A 23,284-nucleotide genomic window follows, 5' to 3' on the forward strand; every position below is an offset into this window, starting at 1 on the left:
ACAAGTAAAAAAGACCAAAGGGAAGTCAGAGTGGTCATGAGGAAGAACTAGGCTGTAACTAGTCACAGGCTTAATTAGTCAGAGTTCCAAACTAGGACAAAAGAAAAAGGGCACACAATGGCATCTCATCAACAGACATTTCTGGATAGGCTCATGCCTAGTCACAGACAATCACTAACAATTTCCAGGTTCAGGAGCAAAAGTCAAACATACCCCTAACTCTCCTGATTGAGAAACCTATTTTGAGACACTAAAATATTATCAGAAGTTTGTTTGCTATTTTTTGTTTGTTTGTTTAACCTTCAAAACATGAGGGGAGATAAATTTATTCTAAAGGACAACAGTGAATGGTTTTTATTCTACACTATTTAACAAAATTAAGAAGCTGCCTATTAAAATATACCTTAAGATGAGGTCAAGCCAGTATTTCTAATCAGCTCTTGTAAATAGGAAACAACTGAGCTAAGTTGGTTTTGTGCTAACGGTATATAACACACCAGAAACATGGAACTTTATTAAAGAGATGGGTATGTTTTATTAAAAAGCAATAAAATAATGAAATTTAAATGCTGGCAATAAGAGGCAGCTTCCTAAATCCAAATACAAAATAATCACAAATTTCTTAGTCATATTAGATCAAGAATCTTAGTGTCAAAACTGATGGCTGAACTAGTTTCAGTTTTACATGCACTTAACCAACAAAGTCAATGATGAGGTTGAAGAAGTATTTTATTTTAATCCAAGAACTCAATTTATTTAAAGCTCCAACATTCCTCCCTATATTCAAAATATTACATTTCTTATCACTAAATACTTCAGATAGCATCCCTTTACATTACACCTTCAAAAATGAAAGAACCATAGACAGCCCTAATTAATCACAAAGCTCTTCAAAGGAATGAAAATAGGATAGAATTTACAACTCTGTTTATTGAAGACCAAATCAAATTTCACATTTGTAGCAGGATTTTAGTTATGTTGTTTATTCTGTGCAGCTAATTTTTTTAAAACTTCATTTTTTAAAAAGTTACTATTATTGCCCTGGCCATTTTTGCTCAGCGGTTAGAGCCTTAGCCCGAGGACCAAAAAGTCTCAAGTTCGATTTCAGTCAAGGGCTCCTACCTCAGATGCAGTTCAGTCCCCAGCCCTGGTCGGAGTCATGGGGGAGGTAACCAATGGATGTCTCTCTCTCACACTGATGTTTCTCTCCTCTCTCTCTCTCTCCCTCCCTCCCTCCCTCCCATTCTCTCTCCCTCCCTCCCTCCCATTCTATCTGAAGATAAATGGAAAAATATCCTTAAGTGAGGATTAAAAAAAAAATTACTACCAGTAAAATAACAGGTATATTATCACAATGCATTATTTTGAAAGCACAACAGTAATACAGGAATTCATACAGAATTCACTGTCTAAAGACAAGTATGAAAACTCAGATATAGATACCTACTGACTTATTTACCAGAAAAAAATAAACTAGATTGCTCAGCCCATTTCCTATATTGTTTTGCTTCAAAGCATAAAGGAAATATGTATCAGAAGTATATTATCAATGAGCCAAAAAACCTCTGAATTACATTAAGTCCAGTTTAAACATAACTTATAATTATAAATATTGCCAAGAGCTAGTCTGCAACCACATAGCCAATAAGCCTCACTCCAATCCATAACCACGCCAAGCAAAATTTAAGGTATTTCTCAACAGAGTTCCTTTTTCCCAGCCCAGACATCTGATGACTCTGCAAATTCATTTGTGTGTTTAACTGCACAAATCACTTATTTCTAGCCATGTCACAATTTTATGAATAAATAATGGAAAAATATAAGGTAATACTAATGGATGATTCCTAAATTTCAAGTGGGCAGTACTTTCCATCTAAATCCAGTTTTAAACTGCTACAAAAATACAAAATCAATTTGCAATTTTTCAAACCACCCTCTTCCAAAAGGAGGATCCAACAATTTTAATTAAAAAGAGTTGTCCCTGACACTTTATAATACCCATACATTCAATACAACCTAACTACCTTTGGCAAGAATTTATATCATGCAAAGCTGAAGATCTGGTAACTATAATACAGTCATGCATCGCTTAACGATGGGGATACATTCTAGGTAATCCACCGTCAGGCAATTTTGTCATTGTATGAACATCATGGAGAGCACTGACACAAACCTAGATGGTATGGCCTATACACACCTTAGCTATATAGTATAGCATATTCTCCTAGGCTGTAAACCTTTACAACCTGAACTGAATACTGTAGGGAACTGTAACACAATGGTAAGTATTTGTGTATCTAAACATATCTAAACATAGAAAAGGTACAGTAAAAATACAGTATAAAAGATTTAAAATGGTACATCTGTATAGGGTACCTACCATGAATGGAGCTTGCAGGACTGGAAGTTGCTCTGAGTGAGAGGTGAGTGAATGTGAAGACCTAGGACATTACAGTACACTACTGCAGACTATACAAATACTGTACACTTAGGCTACACTAATTTGTAAAAAAAACATATCGTTCTTTTTTTTCAATAAATTAACTGTAGTTTATTGTAACTTTTTTAATCTATAAACTTTTAATATTTTTTAACTTTTTAACCTTTTTATAATAACAGCTTAAAACGAACACATTGTACAGCACTACAAAAACATCTTTCTTTATAGTCTTATTCTATAAGTTTTTTTATTATTACTCTATAAATTTTGTTAAAAAAATAAGACACAAACGTGTATCAGCCTAGGTCTACAGGATCATCAATATCACTGTCTTCAACCTCCACATCTTGTCCCACTGTCTTCAGCAGGGCAACAACATGCATGGAGCTATCTTTCCTATGATAATAATGCCTTCTTCTGCAATACCTCCTGAAGGACCTGCCTGAGGCTTTTTGTGAGGAGGTGTCCCTCTTTTCAAAAATATGTCCATGGTGGTTTGCTTGTTTTTTTGTTTTCCATCATAAATTTTCTTGTGAGTAGTTAATACAGCATGAACATTCCTCTCTATTAATGAAAATCTTCCAGGGTTGGGGTCCATGTTTTAAAACTTGGTTCCTTTTCTTGTCTCTTCTTCAGCTATACACTTTGTTCCAGTTCCAGCCACCTTCCAACAGTCATTTCCCCGAGAACCAACTTGAAAAGCTGTTCAATGTCATCCTCATCCACCCCCACGTTAAAGTTGTTTGCTATCTCAACCACAGCCTTGTTGATTTTTTAACCTCCCCAGCCTTGGAAAATCCTTTGAAGTCATAGACAAACCTCTTCAGTGTCTTCTTCCAGATCACATTCATACACTCTTTCTTGGTGACATCACCCAAGACCAAGCAAGACTCTTGATGCAATCACAGATGTTGTAATCCTTCCAAAATAGTATCAGTGTCTTCTCAGCAACAGCCTGGGCAAAGGTCCTCCACAGGTATTAGGTCTTAAAAGCTGCTACAACTCCTTAATCCATTGACTATATCAAAGGTGGTATTTGTAGGAAGAAACACCACTTTAACAATGGCATGAAGACCATCATTAAAAGGAGGATATCCAGGAACATTATCAATAAGCTTTTACTCCAGGCTGGCAGCAGAGAAGTCTGAGAGGATAGCAGAACTACATGACAGAAGGTACCCAAGACCCTGAATCAAATCACCCATGTGGAAGAAAATCATCCCAAAATGATCACCTAATACAAAATGAGAATTAAAAAGTTATTTATATTGCCCTGGTCAGTTTGGCTCAGCAGTTAGAGTGTTGGCCCACAGGCCAAAGAGTCCCGGGTTCAATTCTGATCAAAGGCAGGTACCTCAGTTGTGGTTCGTACCCTAGCCCTGGTTGGAGTCATGCAGGAGGCATCCAATCGATGTGTCTCTCACATCGATGTTTCTCTCTCTCTCTCTCTCTCTCTCTCCTCTCTCTCCTTTTCTCCTTTGTCCCCCCCCCCCCCACTCTATCTGAAGATAAATGGAAAAATATCCTCAGGTGAGGATTATTTTTTTTAAAAAGTTATTTATTGTGTTTAGGCAATCAAATTGTGGAGTTTGTTTTTAAAAAATAGCTAGCATTGCCCTGGCCGGTTTGGCTCAGCGGTTGGAGCAGCCGCCTGTGGTCCGGAGAGACCTGGGTTCAGTTCCCGCTAAGGGCATGTACCTCGGTTGCAGTTTGTCCCCGGCCCTGGTTGGTTGTGCGAGTGGCAGCCACTTGATGTGTCTCTTTCACATTGATGTTTCTCTCTCTCTTTCTCCCTCTCTCTCCCTCCCACTCTATCTGTACAAAAAATGGAAGGATGTCCTCGGGTGAGGATAAAAAAAAAAAAAAAATAGCTAGCATTAGTCTAATTCAGAAAACTTCTAAACATTTTATGCAGAGTAACCTGATTTGATTTTCATTTTAAAGGGAGGACTCTAGCTGTTATATTAAGAATAGTTCATATGGAGGCAAGTATGGAAGGAGACAGACTAGTTAAGACATGGCAATAATCCAAGGAAGAGATTATGGTATCTTGATTTAGGGTGATAACAGTGAAAGTGTCGAGTAGTAGCTGCAGTCTAGAAATATTTTGAAGGTAAAGCTAACAAGATTTTTCTGACATTAGGTGCAGAATGTGAGAAAAAGGAAAGTTAAGTGAAACCCTAGCAATTTGACGAATGGAGCTGCCATCAACTGAGACAGGGAAGGTCAGAGATAAAATGGGTTAGGGTTAGATGGGGTGAGGCAGTGGACAGAGGATTAAAAAAAAAGAAGAAGAATACAGCAGAAAGAGAGGAAATGATGATTATAGGAGATTGAGGGAAAACTTCTGGAACCATGTCTTTAAGTAGGTAAAGGAACAGGATCTGAGGCAAAGTGGCCCAACAAGCATTTAATCTATAGTTAACAGGCAGAAAGGCACAGTACATAAATGCTGTTACAAGTAGATAGATAGGTCACAGTAAATAATTAGGCTATAGTGAACCATGATTACAAAGTCCATCTATATCCAGGACATCCCTCAAAAGTGGTCTTTCTGGAGAGCAGTGTTTGAATATTCATTATTATTTCAAATCCACTAAGTGCCAAAAAGTTATTGGAAGGCTCAACAGAGTGGTACAAAGACATCCTGGGATACCTTAATGAGAGCAAATGCTTCAGGTGACTACTCCATGGCACGAGATAGTCTATACAGGACTCATAAGAGAGGCACCACTGAGCAATTCTAGAATAACTGCAGACCAATTATCTAAAGTCCTCTAAACAGTCACTACTGTGAGGTTTTCAAACAATTTCAGAAGTAGAGGAACCTATCATTCTCTGGAACATTTTAGAGGTATTGTATGGTTTCAGACACTTGTAAAAACTACCAAATTCCAAAGAGCAGTCTCAGCCTTGGCCCTGGAACCATTAGTTCATTAGTTTAGCAGAGTTTTAAGAACAGTGCGTAACATAATTTTCACCAATGAAAATGGCTACATAATCCATTCTGAATTATTGTCCTCATAGAAAAGATTATGTCCTAAAGCATTTATAAACTTATGTAGTGGTGTTTTAAGCATATGGACAACAAATATTATCTTAAATGTTTTAGCCCTGTAGAAAATAATCAAGCACATAATTCTAACATTTATGTAACAAAGGTTTCATTACACTTTTCCAACAGTCAGCATTAGCAACAGGTGTGCTCTTGAGATTCAGAAAGAATTTCTTTGTAAAAAAAAAAAAGAGCAAAAAATCCTGACACATACAGTTCTAAGTAACTAGTAAACTAAGTAAGTTTTCATTCTGTCTCCACTTCATTTTTCATATCTCATCAGGAAAATTAAGTATGCATTTTAATAAAATTTTTTTAGTGTAACACCCCAAAAATGTTTTAATAACTCATATGCTTGTATCCTACATGTAACTACAAACTGCATGTTGTAACATATTAATATTAAAAACAAACAAAAAACATACTCTATTAAATATGAACCATCTATTACAAATCAATGATTTTTACCATTAACACAATCTCATACTCCTCTGTGAATCTGATGAAAGCTATGCATATAATTTTAGGGAATTCATGGATGCCCTGAAAACTACCTATGGGTCCCTAAACATTTAAAGACTCTCTGATTAGTGGAAAAGAATGGAGTCCCAAACTGATCCAAGAACATACAAAAACTAAATATATAAATAAAAGAACTATAACATACAGTGAGAAAAATAAATGATTCATTTTGGTTTTTGTTTTTTTTTTTGGTACATGCCCCTAGCGGGAACCGAACCCAGGACTCTCTGGTCTGCAGGCCGATGCTCCAATAGCTGAGCCAAACCAGCCAGGGCTGAATGATTTATTAATGTAATATTTGCCATAATCCACTGAGAGATATTACAATACATTTCTATAAACATATGAATGCTTTAATGAGCTAAATGTAAAAAATAAAAGTTATAAAATGCTATAACAAAATATAGGGAATGTACATAATCTCAATTGGGGTAAGTCTTCTAAAACAACATAAGAAACCTACTTCCCTAAATTGATATATTTGACTGTGTAAATGTTATAATTTCTGTATAAGCAAAATACACCAGTAAGTCAAAGGGCAAAAGACAGACTGGGAAAAAACAGATGTAAAACATATGACAGATAAAAGATTACTAATTCTAATTTTGAAAACAACCACCGCCGGTTTGGCTCAGCAGTTGGAGCCTCGACCGCAGACCAATGGGTCGGGGGTTCGATTCCGGCCAAGGGCACGTGCCTTGGTTGCAATTCATCCCTGGCCCGGTTGGGGTCTTGCGGGAGGCAGCCACTTGATGTGTCCCTTTCATGATGTGTCCCCCACTCTACATGAACAAAAATGGAAAAAAATGTCCTTGGGTGAGGATGGAAAAAAAAAAACAACCTAAAAATTGGTAAGATCAACCACCCAACAGAGAAATGAAAATGAACTAACAAGTAAATTTTAAAACTCTTAAACTATAAAATGCATATATCCTTTGTCCCAGCAATCCCATAGACAAAAGAATTTATCTCAATGAAAATGATATCAACACACAAGGAACTAAATGGGCATATAAAGATGTTTCTTATGTTTCTTGTAACATTGCTTATAATACCAAGGGAAAAAAATGGTAAAAAAGCAAAAAGAGTGCTGAGGGGGGATACTGAATGTTCATTATTGGCATAACAGCTTCATAATTTCTGATACATGCAAACTATGCAATATTACTCAGCTATTAGAATGAGTAAGTCAAATTTGTATGTATGGACCTGGAAAGCTGTCTACAGTATTAAATGAAAAAAAGGCAAAATACGGAGTAACATGTATACAATGATCCCATATTCCGTTTTTTAAACTATATTACATGGTATTGGTTTTTTTTAGGAATTCGTTTATGTACTTAATTTGCCAACTAGTAGATGAATATATAAATACACCTAAATTTTGAGCATATCTATGATTCTATTAGGGGTATTGCCATCAAAATACTCTCAAATTGAGGTGCATAAGGCATTATCAGTCAATACAATCCTTTGAAATCTTCTACAACACAATAGACAAGATAAACAATAAAAACTACTTTTAAGTTCTGGCTGGTTTGGGGCATTAGTTAGAGCAATGGCCTGTGGACTGAATGGTCCAGATTCAATTCCTGGTCAAGGGCAAGTACCTGGGTTGCAGATTTGATCTCCTGCCCCAGTAGGGCTTGTGAGTGAGGCAGCCAATAGATGTGTCTCTCTCACATAGGATGTTTCTCTCTCTCTCCCTCCCTTCCACTCTATCTAAAAATCAATGAAAAAATATCCTCAGGTGAGGATTGACAACAAAAAACTTTTTTTTCTTAAATCCTCACCTGAGGATATTTTCCCACTTATTTTCAGAAAGAGTGGGAGGGAGAGAGAGAGAAAGAGAAACATGGATGTCAGAGAGACACACAGATTGTTTGCCCCCTCTACCACCCGGACCAGGGCCAGGACCTAATCTCAACCAAGGTACATGCTCTTGACAGGAATCAAACCCAGACTCTTCCATCCATGGGCCGACACTCCAACCGTTGAGCCAAACCAGCCAGGGCACAAAAAACTACTTTTAAAAGCAAAAATATCTAAGTTTTTCTAATGGCAAAATAAAAATGATTTTTGGGCTCTGGCCGGTTTTGCTCAGTGGTTAGAGCGTCAACCTGCGGTCCTGAGAGACCCAGGTTTGGTTCCCGCTTAGGGCGCATACCTCAGTTGCAGTTTGTCCCCGGCCCTGGTCGGTCGTGCGGTGGCAGCCACTCGATGTGTTCCTTTCGCGTCGATGTTTCTCTCTCTCTCTCTGTTCCTCTCTCTCCCTCCCACTTTACCTGAACAAAAAAATGGGAAAATGTCCTCGGGTGAGGATAAAAAAAAAAAAAAAAAATGATTTTTGGCCCTGGCCAGTTTGGCTCAGCGGTTAGAGCATCGGCCCGAGGACCAGAGTCCTAGGTTTGGTTCCCGCTGAGGGCACGTATCTAGGTTGCAGTTTGTCCCCAGCCCCAGTTGGGATCATGTGGGTGGCAGCCAGCTGATGTGTCTCTTTCACATCGATGTTTCTCTCTCTCTCTCTCTCTTCCTTTCTCTCTCCCTCCAGCTCTATCTGAAGATAAATGCAAAAATGTCCTCCGGTGAGCATTTTAAAAAATGATTTTTAATGTTGTGACTTTACACATACAGAAAATGACCACAGATTTTTTTTCCTGTAGCAGAAATAAGCTATTTCAGTTGCTTCATTGGGTAACATAATTATGTTCATTATACAGATATAAACAAGGGCCAGACATTGCACTAAACAATTCCTTTGTGTCAGAAATTGAATTTTCTCAGAATGATATTCATTCTTCACAATAAATGCAATTAACATGGTATTACAGTTTAAAAATTCTATTCAAACTGCTAACTCTTAGTGTAATGTTAATATTAAGTCCCAAGCAGCCCGATAATTAAAGGAACACTTGATTTGAAATCAGATATAATCTGGGTTCCAACACTGGTCCTGACACTTACTAGCTATGTGGTCAAGTAATATAATCTTTGAGCCTGTTCCTGCATCTGTAAAATGGCTTTCTTTTCATCTTCTTGGAAGATTAAATAAAAATATCACATATGGAAGTGCCTACTACAAAGTCCGGTTGTCAAACTATGACTTCTGCCTTCCTTTCCTAAAGAAGATTACTAACTGGCAACATCTGTTTCAGTACTGTCTTTTACAAGACTTTTTAAATAAAAAGACTGCTGATATAAATACATGTTATTTGCCATGCTTCTGCATCTCCAGAGTATTAGTCCCTTCAGGTATTTTGTATTTGAGGCTGATTTCATGGCTCATTTTTCAGAATTATTTAATTTCATCCATATTTATTATTTCTCATTGAATTTAAGTTTCTTGTAAAAAAAAAAAAATCACACACACACACACACACACACACACACGTTAGCCCTAGCCAGCATGACTCAGTGGTTAGAGTGTTGGGTTCGGATTCCCAGGCATATACCTGGGTTGCAGGTTTGATCCCTATCCTGGTGGGGAGCATATGGGAGGCAATCAGTAAATGTGTCTCTCTCACTTCTTTTCTTTTCTCTCTTCTCTTCTTTCTTCCCCTTCCCTTCCCTTCTTTCTTTTTCCTCCCTTCCTCCCTTCCTTCCTTTCTCCCCCCCCCTTTCCACTCTCTCTTAAAAAAAGAAAAAAGGGAAAAAATATCGTTTGAGGATTAACAACAACAAAAAAAGAACCTATTATTTTCTAGCTGTGCTCTCTACATCTTCAGATAACTCTCTTTTTAAAATCATTCAGGTTGTCTATGAAAACCACTTTCAGGTATTATGAAAAAAAAATGTTAGGCAAAGAAAGAAAATCAGAAATTGAGATTATCCTAACCCACTGTCATGTGTCTAAGAAATCCATACAGCAATACAACAAAGAATAAGTACAAATTTTAATTTTAACATAACTCAAATTTCTCTAAGAGTCATTTTTTTCCTATAAAACTGGATCATTATTGAGGCCACAGTATGATCCTGGATGCTAAGTGGATTCAAACAAAAAGAAAAAGTGTATTGACCAACCTTCAATATCTAAAGTGGATATTTTTCCATCATACAAGACTCACTAATAAAATCATAGTAAATACATTTTATATCTCTTCAAGGCTGTGCAGGGTAAGTTACCCTAGAGATGAGGACAGGAATTATCCTTAGCTTCAACTTTTGTTGCACTTCAATTAGATTTGATGCTCTTTGATAGACTGCTCTTTATAATATCTCCAAGGCTTTATGCAAAGTATACCAAAACAACAAATAGTCAGAGACTATTGGTAATATTACAATTATTTGATACATTTGTCTTAAATACTAATCACCACCCACAGCAGCATTTAAACTCCTTAGTCTAAATTATACTGCTGCTAGTATTTCTTGTTTCTCAAAAAGTATTCAAAAACGATGCTGAAGTGAAAACGTATGCATAAAAACACTTCATATTCCTTTCCCATGTTCAGCCTCTTGAGCTGATTTTTTAAGTGCCAAGTACATTTTGATTTAAAAATGTACTTGGCACTTAAAAAATCAGCTCAAGAGGCTGAATTTTTAAGTGCCAAGTACATTTTTAAATCAAAATGTATTGCTGACATTCTTTTCACACCCACTTCCCACCCCAAGCTCCTCCCAAATGCCAAAGTTCCCTACTACTCTGAAAGTACTTATTAAATCTGTGCCCTTTTCTGGTCTTTCACAACTTCACTATCCCACCTTTTGTAGTTCAGACCTCTACACCCATTAAAGTAACCACTGTTGTTAACTCCTTAAGCTACTTAACCATATGGTTAACTTTTTGCATAATCCTACTTTTTCCCTTCATGAACTTAAATCTCAATAATTTCCCTTCAGCGTTCCCTCCTCTTCCAAATTCGTATCAACACTGCCGCGAGGCAATGTTTTATACACACACACACACTCACACACACACACACCTATCTTAAGCCCAAATATGAATCAGTTTATTGCCATTAAAAATCAATTTAAAAGCCTGGTTGACTCGTTTCAGTGCCTCGTTGAAGCGTTTTATTTGCTTTCCTGTCCTACCTAGGTAGCTTATTTGTCCCGTCAGTTGTATGGCCCCTTGCTGCCCCCAGTACAAGGGTGCAAACTCACTACAGTGTATTTCTTTCACTCACCATCATTCCCAGTATCTCCCTCCATCTCTGCGCATCTAATCCTTGATGAACCTCCTCATCCCCAAAAGATTCTGTACCCAGGTGCCCACATCTCAAATTAGAACAGCCCTTGCATGACATTGCCTGGGTTTTCTGGACGACTTCTAAGAGAACACGCAGGCTGAGCGTTTCTGTCTCTTCCAGCAGTACCCGCTCCCCACCGAGTTCGGTCTTGTCTTGCTCCCTCCCGGTGAAATGCCTACTTCGGGGTAACCTTCTGGTTCCGGGACGCCCAACCTTGCAATCTCTGTCCCGTGACCTCGCGAGCCCAGCACACCGCTCCAGCTTAATTCACACGATTCTTGGAGCTTGTGCTCTCGATGTCCCCAGTCCCAGCTCTCTGTGAAACCTCTCTCAGCCTCCACGCCAGACCCCAGGTTAGACGAACGCCCACTTGCTCAGGTTGCAACGCCTCCCTGGCCCGGCCCCTTCCACACCATTCACTCAGCCCGGAGTGGCTCTGCTCCTCACCTAGCTTCGATCGGGACTCCTCCAGTTTCTGGATTTGGTTCTCCAAGAAGAGCATCGCCACCGCGAAGGCCACCACCGCCAGCAGCTGCAACTTGGGCGGCATCATAATCCTGAGGAGCCCCATGAAACCCGCTGCTCGGGATCAAGACATACCGCGGAGGGCGGGGAGCGGGGCCCTGGAGGCGAAGGAGACACCGGGAGGAGCCCACCGAGCCGGCAGAAAGGCAAGGAGAGCGCGACAGCAAAAGAACCGCCGCAGCGACCCCCCTTCTTGCCTCCCCAGTCCCCCGCCTCCAGGCGCCAGCACCAGTGCCGCCGGTGCCCGCTTCTTCTCGGACGACTCGACCGCCGCCCCCTCCAAAAGCCCGCGCTGCAACACAGCTCGAAGCGGCTGCCGAGCTCTCGCCTCCTTCTACTGCCTCAGTTCCCGACCCTCGAACCCGCCTGCCTGCCTACCTCGCTCTCTTCCTTCCGTCCCTCCCTCCTTTGCTCGCGGCCGCGCGCTCCTCCACCAGCGCTGCGGCTGCGGCTGCGCCGCCCCCGGCCCCGCCCCCCACCCATCCCCCTCCGCCACCACGCGCACGCATCCACGTACGCTGCTCGGCAACCAGAGACCCCACCCACTGCTCCGTTCGGTTGTGCTTATTGGACCGAAGAACCCCAGCGCTTCGCTCTCGGTTCATGTTACGGTTGGTTTCCTTTGCCACAGGCGTCAACCAAAGCGTCATGCGATTGGGTAAATTCGGAGAAGGAGGCTGGCCGAAACTGTCGAAGGCGGAGCTTCTTGGCTGCTTGACGAAATGTCGTGAAGGAACCCACAGAAGCACAAATTTGGGGAGTTTAAGAAAGTGCCTGACGTGGGTTATCGAAAGGACCCACGACTTTATATTTATATCAAATGTAAAGATGTTGGATTACCTTTAAGCTTCCGTATGCCCTTGGGTAATCCCTCTCTGCAGACTAACAGATTTGATGGCAACCGACCTTAAGCAGCCTGTTTTAGATAAGGCTCTGGCGTGGACTACCCTAGCTGAGGGGTCCTTTGAGCAGCCGGAGACTTACGGGAGATGGTAGCGATGGCGGCTAGGCCCAGCGGATGGCTTGGGCCGGCGTTTGGGCTGAGGTTGCTGTTGGCGACTGTGCTTCAAGCGGTGAGTGGAGATCACCTCTGCAGCAGCCCCAGAGCGAGTGGGAGGGGACTGCACTGAGGAGAACGGACCCTTCGGTCCCATTTGGGAGCCACTTGGAAAGGATGGAAGTACTGGTTTCCTTAGCCACTGCTGCGGCTGGAATGCTACGTGGCTTATTTCCTCATCTGATGTTTATCCTTCCCGGCTCGGGGTTTCTAACGGTTCTTTCTCCTGGCTTCAGACTACATTGAGTAGTTATCTTCTTTTGCAGATCTCCTGCTAAAAAACAATCTGTAAATCACACGGTGGGGGGAGGGGAGAGGCAAGAAATCTTGGGGAGGAATGAAAATTGTTTTTTAAAGGGAAGACATAAAACCGTTCTTTATAAGATTTCCAGATCTTAGCGGAAAACCTTCAAGCCCTGGTCCAGGGTATACTTCCTATTTACTTCTTTCTCTCAATTACTAGTGTTCTCTTAATTCACTGTTAGACAGCCGTCACTTCCATTCTCTGGCTTTCATATACCTGGGTGCACTTCAGTCCGGGATGGCTTCATTTTTAGTTGGAGCTTACTGTCAGCTAAGGCCACTTGGTTCTCCTCCACATGACTTCTCATCCTCCAGTTGGCCAGACCAACTTTTTTATGGCAGCCTCAGGGCAGCATTCCTAAAGAGCAAAAGCTGCAGTGCCCCCCACCCCCAAAGCCTAGTCTTAGAAATCGCATCTATCAATTCTACCGCACAAAATTTGTCAAAGCAAATCACAAGACCAGTCTAGATTTCAAGAGTGGGGAAATAGACTCCATCTCTGCATGGGAGGAATGACACAGTCACATAGTAAAGAAGTGTACATATCAGGATAAAAGGGATTTAGGCCATTAAACAATCTACAAGTGACCATCCACAGAATTTAAGCCAGAAACTTGGGTGTCATCTTTGACTCCTTCCTTTCCATCCGTACTTCACACCCAGGCTATTACCAGTCTTAATTGATTTTACTTACTAAATTTCTCTCAAATCCAGCAACTTATTCTCAATCCCTCATTCAGGCCACCAACATCTCACTCCTTAGAAATAGCCTCTTGGTTCACTCTTCACATTATCAGAATCTAAATGGTTGGCTTTGCCAGCTTCCCAGTTGCCTAAGCCAGAAATTACTCATTTTAAATTCTTCTCTTTTCTCTCACTCTCTAAATCCAGTTAGTCATCGAACCCTTAAAATCTCTAAGCCAATCCACTTAATCTTTTCTCCACTTAGGTACTACCTAAATTCAAGCCAACATCTTTACTTACCTGTAATTACTGCATCAGTTTCCTTAACAGGGCTCCCATCTCCTTTTCTCACTTTACAATCCAGTGCATCCAAAGTCATCGTTTTGAAACTTAAATCTGTCATTATTTAAATTCTTCAGTGGCTCTCTGTTGCTCTTAACGTGAAGCCTGTCCTCCTTCACTTCCCTTAATCAGGCCTCTTGACCTGTACTTGTCTATGGAGGCTTAATTCCCAGTGATGACCTCGAGCAAAAATTAGAATGTAGCCAAAGGGAACACAGGGACTGTTTTTTTTAATATATTTTATGTTGTGCCTTACATGTACTTGTTCATTTAAATCCCTCTGAAGTGTGAATAGCCTCCTAGTTCATTTGTGTTTGTACCTTGCTATTAAAGTCATCAGGATATCTGTAGTTTGTGTAGAGCAGTGAATATAGAGTGATAGTGGATGACACCCACTCCTACAAGTACAAAATGACTGAAAATAGAAAGTGAGTCCTGAGCAATTCACCCTTATTGAACTGTTTTGACTTCCCTAAGATTTATTCCTGGCTTTTCTGTAATGACTAGTATTTTTAAGAAAAGAAGGCAATAAAATTCTTGAAAATGAAGGGGGGAAGAGGGGAAGAGGTGTGTGTGGAGGATTGTTGGAAAATCACTTAGAAGTTAGAAAAACTGCATTTCACAGTTAGCCTGAGGGAGTGAAAAAGACCAGGTGGAATAAGTAGTTTTGGGTAATTATATATATCTGGAACCTGACATTGAATAAAAGAAAATAAGGGAAGAATTTCTCAGCACCCTGGGGTTGAGCTACTGGTATGAATTTAGTTCCTACTTTAATTCACACCTCTGAGTCCTTAGACTAGACAAGTGAGTTTTTATCGCTGACTATGCCTCTGAATAGTTCTAATTTAAAGTTAATAGCACTGTGTAGTTATCAGCATTTCAATGAGGTGACAACTGGGAAGATATAAAGTAATTTAATCTGAAAATACATTCAGTATGTATGATTAAACATTAGAAAAGTGATACTTTAGTATGGCCTAAAGGAGCTCTTTTCTAGAGTGCCCCAGAACTAAGTGATATTCAATTCTTTATTCAGCTCTTATATAATTTTCTACATTCAGAAAGGCACTGTACTGACAGCAGTATAGACATTGATTCTGACACAACCCCCACCTCCAAACCCCTTTTCTTCACAAGTTAACTTCTGGATCAGTCTATTTCAGTGGATGGCACAATTATGATTGTCGGCGTTTTTGTTGTTATTCTTAGTGGCATGTACAATAATGGTGCATCATGGATTCTGTGAAACATGGTAGTTAATAACAGTGGTTAAGGGTTTTGCAGGAAGGCCAGGATTAGAATCTTGATGCTACCACCTATTGTTTACTGTGTTGTCTTAGACAGATTACTTTAACTGTCTGTCCTGTGCCTCTGTTTACGTCTCTATGAAAAAGGGATAATAGTACCTTCTTCATAAATAAAATAATGATGTAAAGTGCTTAGCAAGATATGTGGTGTAAGAGCTTGATGTTTCTTGTATTCATTTTCATGGGGTTTGTCTATTTACTTTTGCCTCAAATATGAAAATTATGTGAGAAACCTGTTATTTTTCTTAACGACCAATTAAGAGGTGACTATATATATGTATAAGTATAATAAAATGTATAGCTATACCAGACCTCTGCCTGAAACGGTAATGTTACAGTATAGTTTATCCAGTTTCCCTGCTAACAGCCCACATCTACAAGGAACTCAATACCTCCCGGGGGCGGTGGGGGGTGTCCATGAATAATGCATGGAAGAGAGAATGGAGTCTTATATTTTGTCAATCCTACTTTGAACTGGGGAAAGTTAAACTGTTATTAAATGGTTCAACCAATCAGGGTTATCCTACCCTGTCCTTAGAATCTTTCTTTTTCACACATGTGGCTATTTATTTTAAAATTTAATATTTGACCTGAATGTGCACATTTAAATGCTGTTCAGTTACTTTTTGGTAATTAAAAGATAGGCAGGCATAATTTGTAATTTTGAACTCCTCTTCTGTAGCATTTAGTGTTTATCTGTGAAGTGCTTAATAATATGTTCTAATGTTTTAGATTCAGAGCCTGAGTCTGCCAAACCAATGGTAGAAGAACCAGAAAATAAATATATCACTCATGAAACTCAAGATACCTTGTATCTCCCATACACTTATACTCTATCCCATGTCTAAACAACGATTGAAACATAAATAGTACTCTTTAATCCTCATCTGAGGATATGTTTTTTATTGATTCTAGAGAGAGAGGGGGGGGGGAGGAACATCAATCACTATGCACCCTAGGGGGAATCAAACCTGCAACCTAGGTATGTGCCCTGACCAGAATTGAACCCGCAACTTTTAGGTGTACAGGACAATGTTCCAACCAACTGAGCCACCCAACCAGAGCTGAGGTTCTTGATTGTAAAACATGCTTTGGTAACAATTTCTTAAGATTGTTAAGCAGTTCACAGTTTCAAAGTGATTTCACTTTTATCACTTGTTTTGGTTACTATGGCTGCAAGATAAATCATCCTAAAATTTAGTTGTATAAAACAGTTGTTTATTTTGCTTTCAAATTCTGTGGCTCAGCAACTCAAACAGGGCACTGCAGGATGGCTTGTGTGTTCCATGCTGTCTCAGACCGCAGCTGAAATACTGGGGCCAGAAATATGAAGGCTCTTTACTCACATGTCTAATAGTCAATGATGCTGGTTGTGAGCTGGGGGCCTCAGTTGCTGTCTAAATGGGTCTCTTTTTGTTGGCTCTAGTTTAGGCTACCTTACAACAACTTCCAAAGTTGAGTGTCCTGAGACAGACAGACACAGAGCACATGCAAGCACTAGCCTAACAAAGGTTGTTTCCTTTTCAGTGACTTACCCTCAGAAGTCACAAAGGGTCCCTTCCACTACACTCTGTTGGTCAAAACAGTCATAAGGCCCTGCCCAGATTCAAGGGGAGGGAACATAGACTCCCACTTCTCAGTGGAGGACTGCCAGTCACATCGTAAGAGGAACATGTAGGGTGATGTATATATACTACTGCAGCTATCTTCGGAAACTACAAATTATGAAAAAGATCAAGCAGATCACGTTAATAATGAAGAAATTACTCAGAGTACCACAGGTCTCTTAGTTTCCTCCCACTAGACTGGAATACTTGATCTATTTTGAAGATTAAATACATTCCACATTATTACTGAGATAGGTAAAAGATGTATAAGATATCAAATTAGGGTGTTGACTAACATAAAACCAATGAGATGATTAGTATTTTGGAGGAATGTGCCAGCAATACTTAGTTTTTTACATTGAAAAATGCCATTGGGTTTTAATCTGCCTGGTTAGTCAAGAAGAAGGCTTACACACTACAGTGGGTGGGTCAGATCCAGCCAGCCCTGTTTTTATGAATAAAGGTTTATTGGAACACAGGACACCCAAGCATTTATTATTGTTTATAACTGCTTTTATGCTGCAGTAGCTGAGTTGAGTGGTTGCAAAAGAAACCATAATAGCCACTAAAGCCTTATGTAATTATTATCTAGCCCATCATATAAAATTTGCAAACCCTTGGTCTAGATAGAAGATCAACCAGTTGCAGTCAAACAAACTGAAATTCTCCCTACTTGAAGCTGTAGTTTTCACCAATTCATTTGTCTAATACATATGAAAATAGCACAGTGCTGAAAATAAGAGAAACAACTTAATTGCCTTTACCAGTTCACAGTATTGTTGGGGAATTCTAGGATTGTCTGTGTTTGAGTAGGACTTTTATACTTCTAGGTACTATAGGAATTCATTATAGCTGAAAAGTAAAAAGCAGAGCTATGATGACTGTCAGTGACCATTTAAACCACTCAGGCAGGAAACTATTTGAGAGCTCTATTAAGAGACAGAGTTCTCAAAATTTGTTAATTAATTGGTTGTAAGATTGGTGAAAAGTATGGAATCTGGAATGACTGACCTGGGAAACTTCGTGATGAGGAAAAATGGTGCCTTTTTGCATAGATAATACATTGGGGAGGAATAGATATAAGAAGAAAATGTAAGTTTCACTGTTGGATATTTGGTGGAGGTAGGGGCATTCTTTGCTTTTTTTTACTGTTGGAAATTTTGAATTTTCAATACATTACACAACATCTAAATGAGACATCAACTAGGTTGTTGGCATTGGAAGCTTGCCATTCAAGAAAAAAACTTGAGAGTTTTCAGTAAATCGGTATTTTGAATCCATGGAAAAGGTGCAGTCATCTGTGAAAGTATGTAAACCAAAGAGAGAACCAAAAATAGAATTGGGAAACAATAACGTTTAAGAAATGCAGAGAAGAGGAAGGAGGATAAGCCCAGGGAAGGGGCAGCTGGAGGAGAACAGTTTGAATGCCTTTGTATTTAATGATTTTTGGCAACTTCAGTCCAGTGGTAGCATCAGAAACTAGACTAGAGCAACAATTTAGAAATGGTGGAATGTGGGGAGAACAATTAGAATCTAGTGCTTGAATACACTAAAGAATTATTAAAATTAAGTCCCTATGAAGATGGCAGAAGCTAGAATCCGAAGCACAGGTAGAAGAATTAGTTTAAACAGATAAAGGTATACCACATTCACTAAAACATGAAAGAAGAATGGGTGAGGGAAGAGGACTAATATTTTTTAAAGCCTGCTTTTGCCAGTCATTGATTATATAAGTCATTTCATTTAATCTTTACTTCAATCTATTTTATGTAGGAAGTACTGCTCCTTGCTTTATCAGTAAGAAAATGAATGCTTAGGGAGGTTATCTTGCCCAGTGTCACACATCTTGTAAGTGGTGGAACCTAGTACGTAAACCCCAAAGTTTTATTTCTGAAGTGCTCCTCTTCTCCCCTATTTCATCCCCTTCCCCACTCTTCCCCTGCTACATGTGAGTGAAGATAAGTCTTTAGGGTGTGGTAGGGACCTAGAATAGAAGTTAATGTTACTCCATAGATCCACATAAACAGGTATTAAGTTTTTTTAATGTAATGGAAATTTGTTATAAAAAGCTATTGAATGTCATGTATCTTCAGATTGGGTGGGGGAGAGAAACATTGATGCGAAAGAAACACATCAACTGGTTGCTTCCCGCACAACACCAACCAGGGCTGGGGACCAAACTACAACTGAGGTACATGCCCTTGACCGGATTCATACCCGCAACTGGTCTGCAGGCAGACACTGTGACCACTGAGCCAAACTGGCCAGGGCAGAAATAATATATATTTTTAGCTAAGCAAAAGAATGACACATTTTTAAGAAAAAAATTTGGGAGGGTTGGCAAAGACCAATATAAGGTTATACAGTAACTTATCTCCAGTGTATTAGATTTTGACAACCCCGGTTTCTCCTTTTTTTGGAAGCTTTATAATGTAAAGATCTAATTAAGTTATATGTCTATTTTTTATTTTCAGGTGTCTGCCTTCGGGGCAGAGTTTTCATCAGAGGCTTGCAGAGAGTTAGGCTTCTCTAGCAACTTGCTCTGTAGCTCCTGTGATCTTCTTGGACAATTCAACCTGCTTCAGCTGGATCCTGACTGTAGAGGATGCTGTCAGGAAGAAGCACAATTTGAAACCAAAAAGGTGTTGTTTTCTACTATCTTTCTTCCATTAGATGGTTTGTAGCTAAAATAAGGTAAAATACTAAATCAGCTTAAATATAAAGAAGTCTTCAGCTTTTACATTTTCTAGTTTTAGAAACTCAAATAGATTTCTTGCTTGGCCTATTAGATCAAATAGGAAGGAAAAATACAGTTACAGACCAGGACCCCATGCTACCCTGGTTGTCCAGCAGAGGGGGAGCAGAATTGCTATAGCATGCTTGGATCCTAAAGCTCCCCAGTCTTTCTAAATTATGGCCACATTAAGTAAAATAATAATTAATTAGATGTTTTTATTCATTTGTAATAAGAACTCAGTTTTATAATGAGATTTGGGATGAAAATAAAACACCCATTACCTGGCACCAAATTGTAGACAATAAATTATCATTTTTAATCTGGTTAACAAATAATATGGTCTGTTCATTTACATACATGTAACTAATATTTCCAGGCACCTAACCTTACCTTTAACACATGAAAACAACCAAGGTTAGGTAGTTCTAACTATTCAATAAAATCTGCTATGTTGCTTTTTTTTTATCCTCACCCGAGGACATTTTCTCATTTTTTGTTCAAATAGGGTGGGAGGGAAAGAGAGGAAGAGAGAGAGAGAGAGAGAGAGAGAGACATCCACATGAAAGGGACACATCGAGAGGCTGCCTCCTGCATGACCCAACCAGGGCCAGGGACAAACTGCAACCAAGGTATGTGCCCTTAGCGGGAACTGAACCCGGATCTCTCTGGACTGCAGGCCAATGCTCTAACCACTGAGCCAAACCAGGCAGGGCAAAATCTGCTATGTTTTGACCCACTGTTGAAATAATAGTAAACTTCTTTAATTTTTATTACTTCTTTTATTTTACTGTTATTGGACAAATATTTTTTTTAAATATCTTAAATACTTAACAAAAGTAAATCAAGTATTGCTTCAGTTTTTCAAGTGTCAAAGTCTTTGCTATAAAAAATAGAACCTTTTATAAACTAAAGATTACAATTAAGCTACATCAAGTTTAATAACTGCACACCATTTTCTTTTATGGTTTTGCTTTAGTGCTTTACAAATTTCCAAACTGCTTCTTTACAGTGTATAGGTTCACATTAAGAATGTATGAATACAGCCACATACAAACATTTTACATAGTAATGGTTCTTGTTAAATATATATAGAGAGAACATAACACAGTATTATTGTGCCCTAAAAGCCACCACTTAGAGCCAGATGTGTCACCATACAGAAAGAGACGTAGATGTACAAGCATTATCTGACATTCAAATTAGCACTACAGTTATCCAGGACAACATCTTCATGAGGGATGTCCGGTTTAATGTTTCTAGACAAGACATTAAATCTTAATGTATACTAAATCATTAGTTCAACAGCCTTATTCATTAGAAAAATACAGTGAACTTAAAATATTTCTTAGTACATTAATAAACTTCCTTAACTGATAAATCTTTCTTATTACAGCCCTTAGACTTCTTTAAATTGTAAAGTAGCCTGGAAAGATCATTTATATTATTTAAATAAAACTGAATTAGTGAGATCTCTGTGTTTGGGGTGGGAGGAAAATGGTAGCATCTCTCTGTTACATTTCCTTATAATATTCTTTCACTTGTACATACTGAGGTATTAACATACATTTCAGGTGTTAACGGCTTGCAAAACTTTCAAACAGTAATTGTATCTTCTCAATATTAAGTAGTGAACGTTTATTTCTAACTTGAAAGTACCATTTTGTAGTTCTAAAAGAAAAACAGACAAGATTTAAAAATATTAGTGTTCAGCCAAAATTTATTACTTGATTTCTCACAGTTGTGAACCTGAAATTCCCAGTGTCCCAAAATTGGCTTTCAAGTCTTCCATGTTTTTTATTTTCTTGGTTCAAATATAACAATAATATAGTTTAATGTTTAGAAGATTCCCATACATGTGTTAGTATTTTTGCCTGAAAATGATATCTAAACAAGTTTACACAAGACTGACTTAGTTTAGTAGGACCCTTCCCCCTTGTTTTTTGTTGGGATAAATTGCTGAAGGAATCTGTATGAGTCATCCTCTCATCTTTAAACTATGGTCTTCCATGGTTCCTACCTGTTCAGTCAACAATTATTATTTCCTGAGACACAAAACTTCAAGGATTGAGTAACAAGAGGTGTTCTGTAATAAACAATCGTTATGACACACATTCCTTTGTAATTAAGAGACAGTCGAGAGGTCCTACCCTTTGACTGAAATTAAATGTTCCTGAACTAAGTGCATAAAAAATCTATTTTTACTTACAGCTCTTGGTAGGATTTTTATCTAATACTTGATAACAGATTTCAGAGGTTTAAGAAAATTTTGGAGGAGAAAAGCTTAAAAGTGATTTTTTTTAACTCTACAGATTGAGAAGAGATTTCTTTTATTTGAATTTTGGAACATCTTGGTCTCATTCATAGAATACCAGTAGAAGCCAAATTATACCATTACTGGTTCTGGAAAAATAGTTCAATAGTTCAGGTATTTGATGTAGGGCTTTTTGTTTTTTCTTTCTTCTTCACTTAAAAATCTGTACTTTATAGGTAATACTAAAACAAAATAAAAGTGTTCTTAATAAGTTTTATAATTCACTAGATTTGAATAAATGGACCTGAGTACCATAGTGTATAAATAATCTTAAGAATATACTTAGAGCCCTGCCCGGTTTGGCTTAGCAGTTAGAGCATTGGCTCTCAGACCGAAGGGTCTCGGGTTCTATTCCTAGTCAAGAGCACGTACCTGTGTTGCAGGTTTGATCCCCATCCCCTTGAGGTCATGTGGGAGGCAACCAGTCAATGTGTGTCTCTCACATCAATGTTTCTCTCTCCCTCCCTCCCTCCCATCCTCTCTAAAACTCAATGGGAAAAAAATATGTATAGTTAGATCCTCTCCATTTTCTCACTCCAGTGCCCAATTGAAGTTAGATTAATGTTAATTGGCCGGCTTTATGTAGTAGAATCCCCATGTGTATAATATTCTGCCTTCACATTTACCTGCACTCAAAGCAAGCTAGAGAAAGTACAAAGATAATGTTAATGTGTATATAGTTCATTGGATGTTTATCCCTTTCTCTCCTTTTATAAGAGTTTTCGAAAAGTTCAATTTTTATCTCAGCTTCATTGCTTACTAGCTTTGTGACTTCTAGCCAGCAAATCATTTTTAGTTTTGTTGTGATAATTACATTGTCTCACCTTTGAGTATTTCTTTTACCTTGGTTATGTGCTGAAGTGTTTTACCTATGTTATCTATTTAATCACACAGTAACTGTATAAAGTAAATACTATTGTTCCTATTCACAGAAGAAAACTAGGGTGTGCCCTGGCCGGTTTGGCTCAGCGGTTAGAGCATCGGCCTGCGGTACAGAGAGACCCGGGTTCGGTTCCCACTAAGGGCACGTACTTCGGTTGCAGTTTGTCCCCGGCCCTGGTTGGTCGTGCGGGTGGCAGCCACTCGATGTGTCCCTTCACGTCGATGTTTCTCTCTCTCTCCCTTCCTCTCTCTCCCTCCCACTCTATCTGTACAAAAAAAGGAAAAATATCCTCGGGTGAGGATAAAAATAAATAAAT

At 38.9% G+C, this 23,284-nt stretch overlaps 2 protein-coding genes across 3 annotated transcripts in view; one reads left to right on the forward strand and one right to left on the reverse strand.

The window, feature by feature from the left end:
* The window catches only part of HS2ST1 (heparan sulfate 2-O-sulfotransferase 1), a 152,748-nt gene extending 140,565 nt beyond the window's left edge, over nt 1–12,183 (reverse strand). For both annotated transcript variants that reach the window (XM_036256673.1, XM_036256672.1), the window contains exon 1: nt 11,657–12,183. In XM_036256673.1, the coding sequence (XP_036112566.1) occupies nt 11,657–11,780 (124 nt within the window). In that variant the 5' untranslated portion in view covers nt 11,781–12,183. The remainder of the gene's footprint in view (nt 1–11,656) is intronic.
* Nucleotides 12,184–12,684: 501 nt separating this feature from the next.
* Nucleotides 12,685–23,284, forward strand: part of SELENOF (selenoprotein F) — a 36,444-nt gene continuing 25,844 nt past the window's right edge. Inside the window, exons 1-2 of the mRNA XM_036257321.1 lie at nt 12,685–12,807; nt 19,512–19,679. Of these exons, the coding sequence (XP_036113214.1) occupies nt 12,724–12,807; nt 19,512–19,679 (252 nt within the window). The 5' untranslated portion in view covers nt 12,685–12,723. The remainder of the gene's footprint in view (nt 12,808–19,511; nt 19,680–23,284) is intronic.

Source organism: Molossus molossus, unplaced genomic scaffold (assembly GCF_014108415.1).
Source record: "Molossus molossus isolate mMolMol1 unplaced genomic scaffold, mMolMol1.p scaffold_m16_p_12, whole genome shotgun sequence".
Taxonomy (NCBI): Eukaryota; Metazoa; Chordata; class Mammalia; order Chiroptera; family Molossidae; genus Molossus; species Molossus molossus.